At 45.8% G+C, this 21,535-nt stretch overlaps 2 protein-coding genes across 8 annotated transcripts in view; one reads left to right on the top strand and one right to left on the bottom strand.

The window, feature by feature from the left end:
* Positions 1 to 21,535, top strand: part of OSGIN1 (oxidative stress induced growth inhibitor 1) — a 335,667-nt gene that overhangs the window by 232,384 nt on the left and 81,748 nt on the right. The window lies entirely within an intron of this gene.
* LOC100079251 (phospholipase A2, minor isoenzyme) lies at positions 7,607 to 19,588 on the bottom strand. Its single transcript, XM_029051239.2, has 4 exons — positions 19,393 to 19,588; positions 13,610 to 13,769; positions 11,564 to 11,691; positions 7,607 to 7,886 (listed from the first exon to the last, which is right to left on the bottom strand). Exons 1-4 carry the CDS (start codon positions 19,550 to 19,552, stop codon positions 7,765 to 7,767), a joined length of 570 nt encoding a protein of 189 aa, XP_028907072.1. The 5' UTR covers positions 19,553 to 19,588; the 3' UTR covers positions 7,607 to 7,764.

Here is a 21,535-nt window from a genome sequence, read left to right on the forward strand (position 1 = left end):
AGACTTCTATGTAACTGGTATCTCTGGGGTTTGACGGAGGGAAGAAAACAAATGGGATCCTGGGCTGCCGGGCCATAAACTCATCAGGAAGGACCAGGATGGGAACTCAAGCAGAGGTTTGGCACAGTCAGTGAGAGATGACAAAAACCTCGTGGGATAAAAGGATTACCTAAGGTGCACCTTTGGATAGAAATTTCAAACTTCAATAAAAACATCAGAGTAGGGGCACTACGGACCACCTAGCCAGGAGGAGGAAAGTAAGCAGGGGATGCTGCTACAGAAGATTGTGGAAGCTATAAAACTAGGGCAGAGAGTAATAGTCAGAGACTTCCATTATCTATTCTCCCAGATATTTGGTTAAATAACTCATCAGGACATGAAGTGGAATTACAGTTTTGAATGAGATGAATGACTGTTCTTGGAACAACCAGTCCTAGAACCCAAAGCAAAATAACATACTGGGTTTAATTCTGAGTAGTGGACAGGATCTGGTGCAGGAGATAAATGTTTAATAGGATCAGGCGTCCTGCTGAGGTAGAGCAGTCATGATTTTTGGAGCTCGGTCCTTTCACCTGAAAAGCCTCTGGCGACATCCATTAGGGCTCTGCTTTCAACTGGAATGACAGGAAGCTAGGAGTAACTGCCTGACCTCGTCTTCCTCTTCAGTGGAAGTAGCTGCCTTTCAGTCGATGGTATTTATTGAACACTTACTGTGTACAGAGCACTGTACCAAACACTTTGGAAATTACAATGCGACAGAGTTGATAGACATAATAATAACAGCAACAATAATAATAATAATTGCAGCATTTGTTAAGCACTTACTATGTGCCAAGCACTGGTCTAAGTTCTGGGGTACTTAAGATGAGCAGATTGGACACAGTCCCTTTTCCACATGGGGCTCACAATCCAAGAGGGAAGGAGAAAAGGAATTTCATTGCCATTTTTCAGAGAAAACTGAGACACTGAGAAAGTAACTGACTTGCCCAAGGTCATCCAGCGGGCAAGTGGCAGAGATGGGTTAGAACCCAGGTCCTCTGACTTCCAGGCCCATGCTCTTTCCACTAGGCTTTGCTGCTTCCACCTGCCCAGGCCAGCCTGCCCTCCTGCCCTCCCCAAGGTCAGTGGCCAGCTCCCACTCTCTCCACCCTAACATCCCCACTAGTTTACAACCTATGCTCCTCCACTCACCATGGCTAAAGTGATCCTCCTGTGCCTTCCCTAGAACACTTCAGGAAAGGGCCAGGAAGGCCAAATTGAACTGAGGTATTTCCATTGCTATTACCACCACCATTTCTGTCTGGATCAGGGACAGTGGTAAAGGAGGTGCTGGAAGATGGTGAAGTGGTGATATGTTGCCTCTCCCTTTTCCTATATCCATCTCCCTCTCTCTTTTTCCTCTCCCACCCCTACCTTCTTTTCCCTGTTTCTCTTTCTCCCCTCTTCCTTCTTTCCTTTCCTCTCCCTTTTTCTTCGTCTTTTTTTCCCTTCTCACCTTAGACTCCCATCATCTTTCTGGATTTGTGTCCTTTCTATGCCCTGTCTCTGGACCCTCTCCCTATTACCATTCTGGGTGATCAGAAATCTGACCACCTTCTAATGCCCGAAAGCCATTCTGCGATAGTGACCACAACACAGTTATATTAAACAGCCTTACTGGGGGAAGGAAGCCAAAAAAAACCCTCAACTCAAGGTTTCTAAATTTTAGAAAATGGAGCAATGAAAAAAAAATACAGACCTTAGTTAGGAAAATGCTAGGGGAGGTAGCTAAAAAAACAAGTAACCTAACTGGAAACCTAGAGGGATATTGTGAAGTTAAAATAAGATCATTAATGTAAAAGTCCTTTAGAAAAATATGAGTCCTATACAAGGCACTGAGGGATTATTTCATACCTCAAGTGATAGTTTCCTGAAATCCTATACCAATGTAACTAATCCATGCCATGTCAAACTAAAATCCTGTTTTCCTGATTGGTATGGTTAGCATTTTCTTACTAATCTATGTAATGGAGAATGGAGAATTTGTTGGAAATAAATGTGCCTCTATTCTGGGTTTCTGACCTCATTCTTTATCTAAAACATTTAGAACTCTCTAGCTGCCCAAGATTCTGATGCAAAGGGATCAAAGGATTTTCTGGTTTAGTTTTGTAAAATAAATAGCCTTTAGGCCCTCCATGAAAAATCAACAGAGAAGGGTTGTTTTATTCTTAAAATGAAACCACGTCTTGAAGTGAGTTAGCTATTTATACTGATTTGAAATAGCTACCAAACTCAGTTAATTATTTTTAAAAAATCTTTCCTGAAAGAGAGAAACAAAGGCTAATGACTTCTAAATTGGTTAGAGATTTTTTTCCTGTCTGTGAGTGAAAAAAATTCATTATCAAGACACTTTAATCCAAGCAAATAGAAATCTATAACCCTGGGAACTGGTATCGAGAGTTCTGAAAATTAGATTGAGAGAAAAAATTTTAAAAAAAAACTTGCAATGGGTGAAAATTCTTCCGAATAGATGATCAAGGGCTAAAAGGAAACAGAAGACAAAAATGGAAATTTTCCTGACACTTAACCCAGGCCCAATGCAAAAGTGTGGCCCAAGCCATAACGCTGCCAACCCACTGGGTTCACATCTACCCTCTGTTGCCTCGATGGGATTTAGAACAAAATAATTTTCCAAAATATTGTTAGAGCATGGCCTAGTGGGAAGAGCACAGGCCTGGGAGTTAGAGAACTTGGGTTCTAATCCTGGCTCCATCATTTGCCTGCTGTGTGACCTTGGGTAAGTCACTTTACTTCCTCTGTCCCTCAGTTTCCTTATTTGTAAAATAGAGAGGAAATGCTTGTTCTTCCTTCCCTTCAGACTGTGCGCCCCATTGGAAAGGGACAGTGTCTGATCTGATTGCATTGTCTCTTCCCCAGTGTTTAGTACAGTGCTTGACACATAGTAAGTGCTTAACTGTGTGGCTTTGGGCCGGTTACTTAACTTCTCTGTGCCACAGTTACCTCATCTGTAAAAGAGGGATTAAGAGTGAGCCCCATATGGGACAATGACTGGGTCCAATCTGCTTTGCTTGTATCGACCACAGTACTCAGTACAGTGCCTGGCACATACTAAATACTTAACAGATGCCTTAAAAAAACTATAATTATGGTTCTCTTCACCTCCAGCTGCTTATCCACTTGCTGCCCCAGATTTTGGTGTTGTAGTGTTTCAGTACTCCACAAAAGGCACCGTGATTACGCTCCACACCTGCCACTGGACGCCACATGAAATGCGAGCTTGGACCGACACGGTTCACCAAGAGGTTATGTGATTACCCGGACTCAGATTACAGATACTGTGGATAATGCATGTTCTTCCTTCCTGCTTCCACTATGCAGCTGGCTCTGGGACTGTTTCTCCACTCCTCTGTGGATGATTCCCAAATCTACCTCTTAAACCCTGACCTTTCACCTTCTAGCATTTCCTCAATCAAACTATCAATCAATCGTGTTTATTGAGCTTGTGCCTTCAAGGACATCTCTATTTGGGTGTCCAGCCAACACCTCACACTTCATAAGTCCAAAGCAGAATTTCCCATCTTCCCACCCAAACAATGTCCTCCCCCTCACTTTTCCATCACTGTAGACAGGACCACCATCCTCCCTGTCTCATAAGCCTGTAACCTTGGCATTACCTTGGCATTATCCTTGATTCATCTCTCCATTCAATCCACACATTAAATCTGTTATGAAATCCTTTTGGCTCTACCTTCACAACATCGCTGGAATCCACCCTTTCCTCTCTATCCAAACTGCTACCATGATGATCCAAGCGCTCATTTCCCACCTCGATTACTGCATCAGCCTTCTCGCAGACCTCCCTACCTAATAATAATAATAATGTTGGTATTTGTTAAGCGCTTACTATGTGCCAAGCACTGTTCTAAGCGCTGGGGTAGACACAGGGGAATCAGGTTGTCCCACATGGGGCTCACAGTCTTAATCCCCCTTTTACAGATGAGGTAACTGAGGCACCGAGAAGTTAAGTGACTTGCCCAAAGTCACACAGCTGACAAGTGGCCGAGCCAGGATTTGAACCCATGACCTCTGACTCCAAAGCCTGTGCTCTTTCCACTGAGCCATGCTGCTTCTCCAGTCCATACTCCACTCATACCTACTGTCTCTCCCCTCTCCAGTCCATACTCCACTCAGCTGCCCAGATCATTTTTCTGAAAAACCATTCAGTCCATATCTTCCCACTCCTCAAAAACCTCCAGTGGCTGCCCATCCACCTCCACATCAAACAGAAACTCCTTATCTTCAGCTTTAAGGTGCTCAAATCAGCTCTCCTTCCTACCAACCTCCCTCACTGACCTCCTACTACAAGCCAACCCACAAACTCTGCTCCTTCAACACCAACCTACCCTCCGTACCTTGATCTCATCTATCCTGCCACCAACACACTTGCCCACATTCTCCCTCATGCCTGGAACCCCCTCTCCCTTCACATATGACAGTCCACCATACTCCCCACTTTCAAAACTCTCCTAAAAACTCATCTCCTGAAGGGGCCTTCCCAGACTAAGCCCTTTATTTCTCCTTTCCACTGTCCTCTCAGTGTCAACTATGACCTTGACCATGTACCCCTTAAGCACTTCAATACTCACCCCAACCCTTCAATGCTTTTGTCAGCACTCTTAAATTCTGTTTCCCCTATCCCTAATCCATTTAAATGTCTATCTTCCCCTGTAGGCTATCAACTCCTTGTGGGGAGAGATCATATCTACCAACTCTTATTGTAGTTCCCCAGGTGCATAAATACAGTGCTCTGCAATCAATCAATCAATAGTATTTATTGAGTGCCTACTATGTGCAGAGCACTGTACTAAGCACTTGGGAGAGTACAGTATAACTGAGTTGGTAGACACCTTCCCTGCCCAGTAAGTGCTTAATAAATACCATTGATTGATTGAAAATCTTGCACATCTCAGGGCTACACACGCAAACTCTGTCTCTCTCAAAATAAATCCATCTAAACCCTGGTTTCAACTCTCAAAATAGTTGTTGGGTTTAAGTGGCCAGGGAAGTTGCTGGACAGGAGCCAAGGCTTTGGTTTGACTGCTAGATAAATCCACGCCAGATCTTTTCATATGCCTTAGTACAGTGGTGAAATTCAAAACCTGTTCTCCCTCCTACTTAGATCGCATGTGGGATGGGACTGACTATCTGGCTTGATTAACTTGTATCTACCCCAGCACTTAGATTAGTGTCATAAAAACAAAGATAATCAGGTTGGATGCAGTCACTGTCCCACACAGGGCTCACACTCTTAATCCCCATTTTACAGATGAGGTAACTGAGGCACAAAGTTAAGTGACTTGCTCAAGGTCACATAGCAGACAAGTACCAGAGCCAGGACCAGAACCCAGGTCCTCTGACTCCCAGACCCAAGCTTTTTCCACCAGGTCACATTGCTTTTCTTTTGCAGCCAGATGAGCTGAATAGCAAGTGTTCAACCCAGCACCAGAGTATTCTGTGATCTCCCAAAACAAACTCACCCTGGTGGGACATTCACAGTTCCAAAAGAGATGTCACAAAAACTGATAAGGAAGGTTTGTGCAGGAAGATATTTTCCTGTGAAAAATCTACCCGCAAGCTTTCTGTCACCGAAAGTGAATTGGAGAAAGTCAGTAGCTGTGCAAACACTTTTCTGGGCCAGTTTTGAAAATACAATTTACAAGTTCAGAACAGGCACTGGAAAGTTTTTTCTCTGCCTTGCCATTTCAGGGGGAATGAGGGAAGAAGGGGAGCCATGGGGGAAAGGGATGGGGCCTTACCTCATTAAAGCATCAGCTTTTGAGTGTCAGCTTCTGAATGCTGCTGCTCTGGAGATAGCAGTGACTCCCTGTCCAGTGAAATGTGTATTGTCAAAATCCTAAACACAGTGTGCTTCAGAGAAACAGCATGGCATAGTGGATAGAACATGGGCCTGGGAGTCAGAAGGTCATGGGGTTTAATCCTGGCTCCTCCACTTGTCTGCTGTGTGACCTAGGGCAAGTCCCTTTGCTTCTCTGTGCCTCAGTTACCTCATCTGTAAAATGGGGATTGAGACTGTGAGCCCAGTGTGGGACAGGGACTGTGTCCAACCCCATTTGCTTTATCCACCCCAGTGCTTAGTACAGTGTCTGGCACATAGCACTTAACAAATACCATCATCATTATTACTATTATTATTATTCAGACTGAAAGTTCCTTTTTGGGGGGAAGCTTTCTTTTAGTCTCAGGCTGGTGACCCTGGGTGCCTTTTTAGCATGTATGCCAGGGATTTCCAATGCCCAATTTAGAAACAGCTACCCATGATTGAATGACAACCAAGGGGTAGAAATGTGTAAAATTGACCTTCTGTTGCCTGGTGACAATTAAAATCCCCTCTCTCTCTCTATCCTCCCCTGAGTCCCTGAGGCTTTTGACGCCTGAGCAAGTTAATGCTCCTGCATTTGGGAGGGCTCTCGGCTACATAAATACTGTTGCTGCTCCCTTACCTGTTTGGCAGAGAGCCTGACCCTGAAGAACACCAAGGTGAAGTGGGAAGGAGAAGATGAGAAAAGTAACCAAAATTGGTGAAATTACTTTCCTTTCTTGGTTCACAGTAAAAATGAAAACTTCAACAGAGCGCCTCCCTGCTCCCCTTCCCCCCAACACCTCCCAAGTGGGTTCATCCCCCGGCAACCAAAAATCAGCTACGGTGGCACCCTGAGAAATCCATCGCCTTCACAGAGCTTCTTCAAAGAGGGCAGGGGCAGAGGGAGGATCCTGCAAGGGTCCTATTATGGGTCGGGGATCCGAATCGATTTTTTCCAAAGGCACCCGCTGGGACACGCATCAAGTCTAACAAAGAGTTAAATTAAATGAACCACAATCAATATGAATGAGGAAAAACAGCAAAGAAGGCCATTTATATGCCACAGCCACAAGGCTGGGAGTCTGTTCCTGAGTGGAAGGACATAGGTAACACAGTCCTATGTGTTCACATCTTTCACATCTTGATGAATATACCCCATAGAAACAGGAGGTATAATTAAGAAGATCCACAGTTTAATTCTCTCATTCCATTTTATAATTAGGGAAAGGGTAATGGCAATGCTCCATTTTCCCTCGACCCAACCTGTACTCACACTCTTCAACTCCCATGGAAGTTTGAAGATGAGATTGCAATACTTGATGGTTGTAAAATTCACTCTTTCATGACTTTCCCAAGCCTAGGTTTAACTCCCCCAAATTATCTTTGGGTGTCATAGCCACTTGATTGGGGAAGACTAAAGTCCCGTGAGATGGTGGGTTTATGCAGGGAAGGAGAGTGATGGTGACTGAGGGGCAAAATCAAAATGCCACCAGGGCATGTTTCATCTGATGGAGAAAAAAGCCCGAAGCCTCCCCAGATGGAGAGCTGAACCCCAACTCCTACCTACCGGAGATAGCCACCCAGGAAAGTCAACAATGAACTGGAAAATAGGGAGGTTTTAGAGGATCTTCTTCTCCTTAGGTTTTCTCAGGAAAGCAAATAATAGGTCTCCCGGGATTATTGACCCCATCGATGGAGAGGGAAGCCAAGGAGAAGACGGGTCAATCAACCAATAGTCTTTGGTGTTTATTGAGCACCTACTGTTTACAGAGCATTGTGTTAAGCACTTGGGAAAGCATGACAGAACCCAAAAACATAGGCCCTGTCCTCAAGGGATGTACAGTCTAGTGGTACTGGAGTTAAAGCAGCATCCGCAGTCCTCTTCACTGACAGTATTTCTTCCTTTCCAGGCTCTTATGCCACACGTTGTACTTAACTCTCGAAAAGCACAGAGCCGCCTCTCCATCACACTCACAGATGTGTGTCTGGCAGGGATCAATGTCACCTAGTGAGAAAGGTAAAAGAAAAGACCATGAGCAAAGCCTGGGGCAGCTCCCAGGCATCCTATCAGGGTTCAGCTGAGCCTGGAAATTCCCTAACTCCTTAGCCACAGCATGGAAGGAGTGCTTTTTCGCCTGCTTCTGAAAGGCTGGATCCAAAATAAGGAAAAAGCACACTAGAACCAGTGGATTTGGAAATACTTTTGAAGGCAGGGTGGGAAGCAGTGTGGTCTAGTGTTAGGAGTCCGGGACTGGGAGTCAGAGGGCCTGGGTTCTAATCCCGGCTCTGCCACTTGTCTGCTTTGTGACCTTGGGCAAGTCACTTCACTTCTCTGTGCCTCAGTTAACTCATCTGTATAATGAGGATTACATCCTCCCCGCTCTGACTGTGAGCCCCACGTGGGACAGGGACTATGTCCAACCTGATTATCTCATGTCTACCCCAGCACTTAGTACAGTGCTAGGCACATAGTAAGCACTTCATTCATTCATTCAATCAATTATATTTATTGAGCGCTTATTGTGTGCGGACCACTGTACTAAGTACAATTTGGCAACAGATAGAGACAATCCCTACCCAACAATGGGCTCACAGTCTAAAAGGGGGAGACAGACAGCAAAACAAAACAAGTAGTCAGGCGTCAATACCATCAAAATAAATAGAATCATAAATATATACACATCATTAATAAGCACTTGTTAAGGACTTATTAAGCACTTGTTAAGCACTTAACAAGTACCATAAAAAAGCAAATCAAAGCAAAACAAAGTTTAAAATAAAGAAATCGCAGTTTGGACCAGGTAATCCTGCAGTCCTTTGGAAGCTGTTCCATTCTCTACATGGCAAGGCAATTGCTGGCATTATTCCCCACAATGATTTCCTCTTTCCCTGGACATTTGAATTCTGAGTCAGGAGTATTCGATCAACCCGTTCCCTGGCTGACACAGGGAATTACTCAGGCAGCTTGGAATGAAGTGAGTTTTCCATCTCTCCTCTCTTCAGCCAATAATCTGGATTGGTTTATTATGATCAGTTAAGTCGTTTGGATATCTTTCATTCCTGCTAAGGAAAAAAACGTTCCATTTGGCTGGAAAAGGTTGTTACACAAATGTTGACTCAGGGGTCACCCAGCTCATACGTGCTTTAGGAACTCTGTGAGTTGTCCCAAGTGTGATTTACTGTGTGTGAACTTCTTAACTGTCCGATCATTTTGGCTACTACATTAATGGCCGGTCACTGAATATTCAGCTTGTAGAGCCAAAGTTAATAATGAACTTGGAGATTGCAAGCAGCTCCTTTCTGTCAATAGGCACCCCAGTCACAGCTGGGAGATTCCCAAAGCTAGCTAAGAGAAAGGAGTAACTGTCACCTTCATCCCTGCTCTAGCCAGGAGGGGACTAGGGGCTTAGGAACAATTTTTACCAACTTCAAAAAAAAAAAAAAAAGAGAGAGCCCACTCTTCATTTTGGGCTCAAAACAGGGTTCTAAATCAAATAAGGAGAGAGTGATCAAATTAAGAATTCTGTAAAGCTGCAGGAGAAGAAATTGTGACCCAGAGCCTTATAAATTGTGACCCAGAAGCATGACCCTTGGGGTGTACTGGGGAAGATATCTGCCCATGGATACACAGTGAGTTAAAAATTAGTATTTATTACACCCACAATGTGCATGGCACAGTTCTAGCTATTTGGGACCCAGGTTAACAAATGGACATGGTCCTTGCTCTAAGGAAGTTCTAGTAGGAGAGCCAAGAAAAGACCCATGTGGGCATGGTCAAGATCACATGCATGTTGTTAATGGATGGCTAGAAAGAAAATAGCCATGAAACGTCCGGTCTCTACTGGAGAGAAACTATTGTCCTCAAAGTAGGACAGCAATAGTTGTTTGTAAACTGGCTAGATTCAGAATCGGCATTGCGACATTCAGTGAAACTAGACTGGGGGAGCTTTGGATGCAGTTAATCGGTGAAGCCCTACTGAAGGAAGTGACCTTGAGCTGAGATTGATTGAAGAAGATTGAAGTGAAGCAGCATGGTCCAGTGGAAAGATTAGGGACTGGGAATCAGTGGACCTGCATTCTAATTCTGTGTAACCTTGGCCAACTCACCACTCTGTGCCTCAGTTACCTCAACTGTAAATTGGAGATTAAATCTTCCTCCCTCCAACTTAGACTGCAAGCCCCAGGTGGGACAGGGACTGTGTCCAACCTGATAAATGTGTATCTCCCCTAGCACTTGTAGTAAGCGCTTAACAAATAGCATTAAAAAAGTGATCTAGGAGTCAAGAGCAGGGAAGGTGCTCCAAGTGAAAGGGTGCATTTGGGCAGGAAGAAGATTTGGTACACAGGGCCATCCAAAAGCCAACTTGGCTGTAACAGGGGTTTCTGGGGTATAACAAGGTATTACACAGAGGAAAGTATCTGCTAAAGTGGAATCGGGTGATAGGAGAAACCAAGAGCAGATGAATTCCTCGCCAGAGTAGCTGTAGAGGACCAGGGCATTGGGAGACCCCTGTGACTTTGAGGAGGCAAAGGGAAGAGAGATTGATGCCTTGGAGAGATTTCAGCAAAGAGTAGATCCAAGATTTGACAAAACCTAGAGCGGTAAGGAGTATCCAGAAGAAGAGGCTGATCAGTACCGGCGAATCCTGAGAAATGGTCGAGAAGGCCTGGCACAAAGTAAGCACTGAAGAAGTAGCGTAATAAATTATTGCTCCCTCTAGATTGTAAGCTCATTGTGGACGGGGAACATATTTGTCAACTCTGTTACATTGTATTTTCCCAAGTGCTTAGTACAGTGTTCTGCGCATAATAAGAGATCAATAAATTTGATTGTTTGAAGTACAAGCTTTTGAATCAGGTGTCAGAGCCTGAAATTCAACCCAGATGTTCTGAATACAATTCTGATGCACTTTCCCCTAGACTAATTCCTCAGCGACAAGTAATCAGAAGCGTATTGGGAAAAACCTTAGAAATATGAACTAAAACCAGATCAATTTGGGGCTATGCAGTGACTGCTGATTTATTATTATAAAATCACAGAATCACACTCTTTCCTTCTCGGTCTTGGGAAATAAAGTCTTTTCCTTAAATTGTTCAATAAACTGTTATCTGGCCAAGACTTCCCTCAATTTATCTTTGGTGGAAAATGAAGAAAATCCTTCTCCTGCCAAACTCAGGTAATTGTATTATTATTATTAACACTAATATTAATAATAATATTCATACTATACTAAGCACTGGGGTAGATACAAGATAATCAGGTCGGACACAGTCTCTGTCCCACATCAGGCTCACAGTTTGAGGGAGGGAGTACAGGTATCTTATCCCCAGTTCACAGGTGAGGAAACTGAGGCACAGAGAAGTTAAGTGAATTGCTTGAGATCAGCCAGCTTTCAAATGGCAGAGCCAGAATTAGAACCCAGGTCCTCTGACTCCCAGGCCTGGACTCTTCCAACTAATCCATGTTGCTTTTCAATTCTGGAAATAATCGCTCAAATGAGTCCTGTAGATTTCTGGGATTTCAGGGTCTGTTTTTGGAAGTGACCCTTGGTGAGAGACCTGAGAGAAGACCATGTCACACTGCTGCTATAGGGCACGAGGAATGTTCAGGTGCATTTCAGTCTCAGAGAGCAAACCCAAGCTTCTGGAACCCAGAGAAGGAATGTCACCCACATGACTTACCCTGACAGGCGATGCTCGTCTCAGAGCAGGTGTAGGCGTAACTCATGCTGTATGGGTTGGGAAGGAACTTTGAACATTTGGAAATACCCCAGGCCTGAGTGTAACAATCATCATGGTTCTGACAGCATCTGGAAAGACATGAAGAGTGTGGGGCCCCTGCAGAAAAGGATTGCTCTAGGGCAGGAGTTGTGTTTCTGGGGCCCCGCCAATTCAACCAGAACCAACCAAGCAAACGTTCGCCAGACCGGCAAGTGCAGCCCAGCATCGTGACCACCCACGGGTGGTGTGACTTGTGCTCGGCAGTCTGAGTGGCAGGGCTCATCCTCCCCTATACCTATTAAAACGTCATCCTGAGGGAACATCCCGAAGAGTGGCAAAGAGATCCCTTGCCTGACCCATACTCTGCTCTTCCCTGAATCTCTTGTAGAGCAAGGTACACCAGTTTGGCTGGGGGTGGGTGTGCTGGGGCTCCTTCAGTTTTCGGAAGCCGCTAGAGCCCAAGAGTGTGAGCAGAGGCATCCTGGGTTAGCCCGGAGGTCTATCCAGCCCAGTGCTCCATCTCTGATGGGGGCAACTGGGTAAAGTTGGAGGGGCCAAGTCTAATGGACGAGACTAATCCCAAAACTGTAAGCTCCTCTGGACTGTAAGCTTGTTGTGGGCAGGGGACGTGTTTACCAAGGCCGTAATATTGTACTCTCCCAAAAGCTAAATATAGTGCTCCACACAAAGTAAGAGCTCAATAAATTGATTGATTAACGGTCAACCTTGTTGGTAGCTGTCCTCGTAGTCAGGAACAGACCATCCAACAGCCCTAATTCGGCACTCTGATAAAGCATCATGTGCCTATGAGGCATGAATCCAAACCCTTCGGGAGCCTGTTAATTTCCAGCATAATAAAACCCAGAAAGAGTCCTGCCACACCCCCCTGGAGAGCTCTCCTCCAGAAGCAGATGCAGAGGGAGGGAGAAGGGCATGTGGTTTAATATTCCTAACTTTTCCCAGGGAAGCTGCATTTTGGTGATTAGACAGTTTTCGCTCATTAAACTAAATTGCATTAGTAACATTAGACACCCAATTGCCACCCACCGCATTGTCTCTTCGGGTTTTTCTCTGCAGGACTTAATAACCACTTAATTTAGAACTGCACTAACGTGCCATTGGCTTGTCACTGCAGGCTCTGATTTGCCTAACTGATTAGCAGAGACAGTTTCATATCCATAGACATAATAATACTTCAGGCTCATGGACTGCTTTCTGAGCCTGTGGAATATTTTAGCATGTTCTTTCCACTTCACAGTAAATAACCACAGAACTTAGCCTAGGGACAGGGAACAGGGCGTTAATGGTGGACAACAAAACAGCCCTGGATCCCTCTCCCCCATGCCAAAGGAGAGACAGTTTTGAGTAGGTGGTCTCTCCCCAAACCCACCCAAAAAACTCCAAATCTGAGCTTCTGGTGGAGCCCACCTAGCTACACCCCTAAGCGAGGCTTCCAGATGGGCTGAGAGATTTATAGCAAATGCTCTGTTCCCCTAGACTGAAAGCTCCTTTGTGGGCAGGGAATGTGTCTACCAACTCTGTTATATTGGCCTCTCCCAAGTGCTTAGTACAGTGCTCTGCACGCAGTAAGTGCTCAATAAATATAATCTATTGATTTAGCTCTCCTGTTGTTATCGCTACTGAGAAAATTGGCCAACTCCTGGCAGAAGTTTGCAGCCTATTTGATGAGCTCAAAGCCTCCCTGCAAAGGAGTCTTCTGCAGGGCCAGCTCATCACTAATGAGGAAAGAGCAATGGGTAGTGTTCTAAAGCACAGCGAAAGAGCTGTAGGTTGGATATGTGGGATTTCTGAAGGCAGCTTCTCTGGCAGCTTTTGCACATCGGTGGCTTCCAATGTCCAGGATGGTTTAGCTGCAATCCTGCCTGGAGGCAAGAGGATGGGATAGGTGGCCTACATCCAGGTTGCCCTCATGCCCAAACAAACTAATTCTGCGGGTTCCCAAAGGCTGGAATGCACTTGGGTCACCGTTTTTGTGAGGTTCCTAACCTGTCGAGTTCATCCCCTGGTGTCCCAGACCCTCCAAAACTGCAGTAACAGCCATATTCATTGAACTGGAAGAGAGGCCAGCTCCCAGGAATGGTACATAGTATCACCCCTCGGAACTGCCAGATGGCTCGTGGTGCAGGGTGAACAGAGATGATAGTGCCTGAAAAAAAATAAAAAGATGGTATTGCACAAGGCTTGTCGCCCCCATATTCTGTACCCAGCAGGTAGGGGGTGAAGACCGCTAGCAGCCAGGTTCCTGGGAGGTGAGTTTCTTTCAGAGGTAGCCAGGTACTCACTCTTCCCCCATCCACCTTGTCCCTTGTCTCAGGCCATGGTGAGGGGCATTTTGGATGGCTATGATTCATTTTGCCGAGGCAGAAGGGTACTCTGGGACACATTCTACATGGCCTGGAAAAGTCATCCACCTCGTCCTAGTTGAGATTCTGAAATTCTCCCCAGTGACCAGAAGGCATTTGTCTTTCCCAGCCACTAATGTTGCAACTGTGACGGTCCTTACTGTTTATGTGCCATTCGTGATGTGTTCAGAGGGCGAACGGGAGAGGGGGCGTCATCAACTGATTGTTGATGGCAGAGTAGGGCCTGGAAATTGAAAGTAGGCGTGCTGAGGCCATTAAGGAGCATGTTGCTAGCTTCTATTTATAAAATGGCATCCGGGTCGCGGGGGAAGAAAAATTGCTCCTGAAAAAAACCAAAAGTCCTCTCTTGTCAGAGGGTTTATCTTTTGCAGAGATGGATCTTCGTTGCTCTGTTTAGTAAGGCTGTCATTCCCACCCTGACATGAAACAGAATGTGAAAACTCTAACTGGATATCTGGAGCCTCATGAGAAGCTACAGTCGCCAAGGGTAGAGGGAGGTGGAGACCAGCACCTCATTTAAAGGACCACACATGGGCCAGCTAGGTCTGCAGATCTCCTCTGGGAACACTACCCAGTCTCACTGCTTCTGAGAAAAGATAGAACCAGCTCCCTGTTAGATGACCCCTGTTACTTAAAACACTGCTGCAGGTGCCAAATCACAAATGGAGATTAGTTTGGTGCCCAAACTCACCAGTAGCTCCCACGGGGCCTACGTTAAAATTAAGCTAAGAGAATGAGCAAAAAGTGTATCAATAGCATTCAAATCTCCGGGCAAAATTCAGGCTGAAATAAAACCTTGGAACTAAAAGCCTTTCACATTTTTAAAAAGAAAATGTTCCTGGGATCTGAAGCCTGAGGATTGCCTAGGGATTTTGACCGGAGAAAACTACCTGTCTGTCTGTTCTCTCTGGCTGGGCAGACCCAGAACACTTTCCAGAGGGAGACAGTCTGGGTGAAGAGGCCTAAGATGTGCATGCAGGGAAGAGCAGAGCAAGGACTTGGGGAGAAAAGTCAGGTGACACCTTCTTTTCCCCTTCCTCCTAGACCTTGCCATCTGCTTCTGAAGGGGAGATGTGTTTGGTTGTCCTCCTTCCTCTCTGTCTCTGGGATGTGACTGGGCTTTGAAGAGAAGTCAGAGAACCATCCCCTGAAATAGGACAGGAGGGTAGAATGCCACTCTCGTTACGTCCTTAGGGAAAGATTCGACCAGCAGCAGTGAGAGGCCTTCTCAGTTTGTAGAACATCAAGAAGTTTACCAACGTAGCAGCAGCAGCTGTGACTTTTGGGACTGTTGGTCTGAGCTGTGAAGGAGCCTGAAATCTCGTGGCTCCTTTCATGTTTATCATCATCTTTCTCATTTGTATTTTTGTTCCTCTCTTTTTTTAATGATATTTTTCAACACTTCCTATGTGCCAGGCACTTTTAAGTGCTGGGGTAGATACAAGCTAATCGGGTTGGACACAGACCCTGTCCTAAATGGGGCTCACAGTCTTAATCCTCATTTTACAGATGAGGTAACTGAGGCATGGATAAGTGAAGTGACTTGCCCAAGGTCACACAGCAGACAAGTGGAAGAGCTGGGATTAAAACACAGGTCATCAGACTCCCAGGCCCGTGCTCTTTCCATTAGGCAACACTGCTTCTCTTTCCTTCCATGTCTGTCTCCAACACCTCCTCCCCTCCTCTTTCTTAGATTGTGAGTCCCATGGAGGTCAAGGATGGTGTGTATATCTATTCCTGTATTCCTTTCCCCAGCACTCTGTGTACAATACTCTGCACACAGTAAGCACTTAACAAATACTATTACTCTTACTACTATAAGCTGTCATCATTTGACACTGTCCTCCTAAGCCCACTGTGGGTAGGGAATGTGTCTGTTACATTACACTAAGCACTTTCCCAAGTGCTTAGTACAGTGCTCTGCACACAGTAAGCACTCAATAAATACAACTGACTGACTGACAAGGAAAGTGTCTACCAACTCTGTTATATTGTACTCTCCCAAGCACTTAGAAAAGTGCTCTGAGCATAGCAAACACTCAATAAATATGATTGACATTAATTAATCCAAGCTTCTCAACTTTGGTTACCCCTTCCACAGCCCTTGAGTAACATTTCTCAGAGTCCAGTGGGGGCTCTGTGGGGTAGTGGGCTTGTGGCTAGACTGTAAACTCCTTGTGGGCAGGGAACGTGTCTACCAACTCTGTTATATTCTACTCTCCCAAGCACTTAGTGCAGTGTTCTGTACTCGATAAATATCACTGATTGATTGATTGATTGATTGATTGATAAAAAATAACCAAAGGAAGTTACAGTCCAACAGAAGCACCCTCAGAAGCAAGACAACCCGGAGCACCCTGACTGCCACTTGTCAGCTGTGTGACTGTGGGCAAGTCACTTAACTTCTCTGTGCCTCAGTTCCCTCATCTGTAAAATGGGGATTAAGACTGTGAGCCCCACGTGGGACAACCTGATTCCCCTGTGTCTACCCCAGCGCTTAGAACAGTGCTCGGCACATAGTAAGCGCTTAACAAATACCAACATTATTATTACTGTTTTATGAACTCTGCCCGGTGACTGCTTAGTGTCTGCTCCTGGTGGGCATGCGGGGTTAAAGTGGTGAAGGTGTATATCGTGAACAGAAGTCATGAGGATAAAATGATCTCTTCTGCCGGTTGGATAACAGACAGCAAGCAACCTTGGGGCAATGAAGTTGGGGTTGGGGTCGTCAAGTATCTTATATTTCCAGCGGATTGCAGGATTCCCCCTTCGCAGGTTGGCCTGGGATCATCGGCGACTCAAGCAGAAAGCTAAAATGAGTCAGTCTCCACTTCCCAGGTTCTGCCTTCACCTCCCTCTGAAAAAAATCCAGAAGGGAAAATGGGGAGGCATGGCAAATAGATAATTTCCAACAGTCCTTATTGGTCCGGCAGCTAACTGCGGAGAGCTGGGACCAGAGACTTGCCCCTTGTCTATTGGCCATCCAATCTGATGGCAATATATGATTGGGTGTTTATTGAGTTGTCAAGGAGCCTAGAGAGAGAGTACTGTAGAGGAGAAGTAATGGCCTCAACATGTCACTTGGCCAGGAGTTTTCATCCTCTGCTTGATGACAAATATCTGCTGAGCTTGACACCACTGTACCCTGGAGTTCACACAAATGGGCCCAGCGGGAAGGCGGGAGAAAAGAAAGGAAAATCCCTTTCTCTGCTCATCATGCCAGATGGTGGGAGTGGAATGAAGTGAGCAGCCTAATCCAATGGGTTTCTGCCAAGGGAAGTTGCCCGTGATCAGTGAGCAGCCAGAAGGCTTCCTAGAAGAAGGGTGTTGAGCAGGAGTTTGAAAGAGGAAAAGCTAGTGAGTCAGCAAAGGGTCCTTTAGGGCTCTCCGACTGCAAGGGAGGCATACATTGTCAAGATGTTAGTCAGTCAGTCAATCATATTTATTAAGCACTCCCTGTGTACAGGGCACTGTACTGAGCACTTGGGAGAGTACCAAACAACAATATAACAGATTCTCTGCCCACAACGGATTTACAGCCAGATGGGGAGACAGACATTAATATAAATAAATTATTCAATAGTATTTATTGAGCACTTACTATGTGCAGAGCACTGTACTAAGCGCTTGGAATGTACAATTTGGCAACAGATAGAGATAATCCCTGCCCAATGACGGGCTCACAGTCTAATCGGGGGAGACAGGTGGCAGAGCAAAACAGAACGAAACAAAAACAAGACAACATTATCACGATAAATAGAATCAAGAGGATGTACACCTCATTAACAAAATAAATAGGGTAGTAAATAATATATACAAATGAGCACAGAGCTGAGGGGAGCGGAGGGGGGAGAGGGAGGAGCAGAGGATGGGGTGGGGAGGGGAGGGGGAGCAGAGGGAAAGGGGGCTCAGCTGAGGGGAGGTGAAGGGGGCAGGGGGAGGAGCAGAGGGTGGAAGGGAAGCAGAGGGAAAAGGGGGTAGCTCAGTCTGACAGATATGCACATAAGTGGGGCTGGGAGGGAGGATAAATAAAGGGAGCAAGTCAGAGCAACACAGAAGGGAGTAGAAGAAAAGGAAAAGGGAGCTTAATCAGGGAAGGCCTCTTGGAGGAGATGTGCCTTCAATAGGCTTTGAAAGGTGGGAGAGTAATCGTCTGTCGGATATGAGGAGGGAGATCATTTCAGAATGTGGGTGAGAGGTCAATGGTGAGATAGGCGAGATCAAGGTACCCTAAAAAGGTTAGCATTAGAGGAGCAAAGTGTGTGGGTTGGGTTGTAGTAGGAGAGTAGTGGGGTGAGCTGAGCGGGGGCGAGGTGATTGAGTGCTTTAAAGCCCATGGTGAGGAGTTTCTGTTAGATGTGGAGGAAGATGGGCAACCACTGGAGTTTTCTGAAGAGTGAGGAAACATGGCCTGAATGTTTTTGTAGAAAAATGATCGGAGCAGCAGAATGAAGTGTGGGTTGGAGTGGGGAGAGACAGGAGGCAGGGAGGTCAGCAGGGAGGCTGATACAGTAATCAATAATAATAATAATAATACTGTTGGTATTTGTTAAGCGCTTACTATGTGCAGAGCACTGTTCTAAGCGCTGGGGTAGATACAGGGTAATCAGGTTGTCCCACATGAAGTTCACAGTCTTCATCCCCATTTTACAGATGAGGTAACTAAGTGAAGTGACTTGCCCTAAGTCACACAGCTGACAGGTGGTAGAACCCATGACCTCTGGCCCCCAAGCCCGTGCTCTTTCCACTGAGCCACGCTGCTTCCCTACCAAGGCAGGATAGGATAAGTGATTGGATTAACATGGTAGCAGTCTTATTCCCCATCCCTTTCCCTGAGTTCAGCAACTCAGAATGTGCTGTTTCTCCCCACTCCAGCCCTCAAATTGGAGAGAGAGTGTGTGTGTGTGTGTATGTGTGTGTGTGTGTGTTGGGGGGGTGGCGGGGATTGCTATGAAGGGTTTTCTCTGTCTCTCTGACCTCACCACCCTTAGAAAAGTTGACTATCCACCCCTTCTGAGCTTTTCCAGGCTGTAAGCTTATTATGAGCAGGGAACACGCCTGCTAATTCTGTGGTATTGTACTCTCCCAAGTGCTTAATGCAGCGCTCTGCACAAAGTAAACGCTCAATAAATACCATTTGATAGATTGATTCTCCACTGTCTGCTAAGAGGGAGGCAATCTCTTTTTCTTTACTCTTGCCAATCAATCAGTGGTATCTATTAGGCACTTACTGTGTGCAGAGCACTCCACCAAGCGCTTGGAAAAGTACAACAGAGTTGGTAGACACTTTCCCTGCCCACAAGGGGACAATCCTTCCCCTGCTGCTCCAACCCCATCCACAACCCTGCCTCCCCTTTCTATTCTAAATTTATTCTATAAATTTTAAATCCAAACCCAACATCTTACCTGCCCAGAGGAATGCCCACAGAATGAAGAACATTGCTCCAGCCAAGAAGCGTGGGTGCACTAGTTTGTTCTTTCTTCCCCCTTCTTGCTCTCTTTCTCTGTCTCCCTCAGCTGGAATCTCTGCTTTTCTGTAGAGTCCCGACCTTGATGCCTCCGGCATATCTGCTTCTGGGCTTTTTATAGCCAGCAGCAAATGGTCTGTTCTCAGCTACCATTTAAAAACAAAACTAATGGGATCTTTCTGAGGAGGACAAGATGTTGATGCCACCAGATGTCAATAAAAGACCATCTCAGCTGGTTTCAGCCTGAAATAACACATTTGTGTCTTCATTCTGGGAAAAGAAAGGATTCTCAACAGTTTTGTCTTCCTAAACTCTTAATTCATTGTTAATTATTCATTTCCTCCTTCTTCTTTCCTCTAGAAAGTTATTGAAAAACTTAACTAATAATAGGAATAGCATATTGTGGTATTCATTAAGTGCTTACTATGTGCCAAACACTGTACTAAGTGATGATATGAAATGAGCGTGGCCCACATGGGGCTCATAATCTAAGACGGAGGAGAACAGGTATTGAATCCCCATTTTACAGAGGATGGAACTGAGGCCCAGAGAAGTTAAGTAACTTGCCCAAGGTCACACAGCAGGCAAGTGATGCCAGGATTAGAACCCAGGTCCTCTGTGTCAGGTCCGTGTTATTTCCACTAGGCCACGCCGCTTCTGTACTGTGTATTTCCATCACCTGCCCGAGGAGGGATTCAGCAAATGGCAACCACTCTTATTTCACTGATCTCCCATCAGGGAGGATGCCGGAGTAGCTTTGGAGATTGTAATTCTCCTCTAACAAGGAGAGTGTGGGCATGATCCAGGGCTAGGGGTCGGCAGAGTGAGAGCAACAGAGGCACAAGAAGGCATAGCCCCCAGCCTCCAACCCCTTCCCTCTAGTTAGGTTCAATCAATCAGTCAATCAATGATATTTATTGAGCACTTACTGTGTACAGAGCACTACTCAGCTCTTGAGGAAAGTACAAAATCACAGACTTGGTGGACACGTTCCCTGCGCACAGTGAGCTTACAGTCTAGTCTTGAAGTCCGCCACTGTTGACGGTTCCCTCAGAAACTTGGTGTGCAGGTGCTGTGCCTTCTTTCTTCCTTAGGCTGTGGCTGCAAGGGGAGCTGGGGGCTGAATCCTATGATGGGAGACTGAGAGAGGGGTGCACGAAAGGGGCTTCTTTTACTTCCAGATGATAATAATAATAATTATTATTATGGTATTTGTTAAGTGCTTACTACGTGCAGAGCACTGTTCTAAGTGCTGGGGTAAATACAGGGTAATCAGATTGTCCCACGTGGGGCTCACATTTTTTAATCCCATTTTTACAGATGAGGTAACTGAGGCACAGAGAAGTTAAGTAACTTGCCCAAGGTCACACAGCAGGCAAGTCGCGGAGCCAGGATTAGAACCCATGACCTCTGACTCCCAAGTCCGTTCCATGCTCTTTCCACTACTGGTCAGAATTTGACATTGCGACCCACCCTGTCTATCCCTCCAGCTTCCCAGCTGAGCCATTTTACTTGTTTTTCTTTACTCACCCAAACTTTCCCACAGCTCTTTTAAACCTCTGACCCCATGACTCCCCTGCTCTCTCTGCCAGACCGGCTCGGTGCTCATAACCGGACCCCACCCCTTGCTGAAAACCGGGAAGAGGAATCCTCCTTTGCCTGACACTACAGCCCAGCAAGAGTGGTGATGGGTGTTGGCATGTGGCAACTGCCTGACCCTCCTGACAAGGCATAACTGCTAGGGATGGGTGCTGGCAGCCTGGCCCTGGTGAAGCTGTTTGGGCCAGCTGGAGGCTGCCCTGCACCTGCAGAACTATTAGGATTAGGTAGCCATGAATGGAGGACAATAGCAGAATCAGTAGTCGTGGAGGAGTAGGAGAAAGTCTGTCCCCCATTTTCCTATCTTGCCCCAGTTCTTATTATCTATCTCCCCTCCTCTTTCCCTCTCACCATCATCATCATCATCATCGATGGTATTTATTGAGCACTTAATGTGGGTAGAGCACTGTACTAAGCCCTCGGGGGAGTACAGTACAACAGAATTGTTAGACACTTTCCTTGCCCACAACAAGCTTATTCTC

Source organism: Ornithorhynchus anatinus, chromosome X1, assembly GCF_004115215.2.
Source record: "Ornithorhynchus anatinus isolate Pmale09 chromosome X1, mOrnAna1.pri.v4, whole genome shotgun sequence".
Taxonomy (NCBI): Eukaryota; Metazoa; Chordata; class Mammalia; order Monotremata; family Ornithorhynchidae; genus Ornithorhynchus; species Ornithorhynchus anatinus.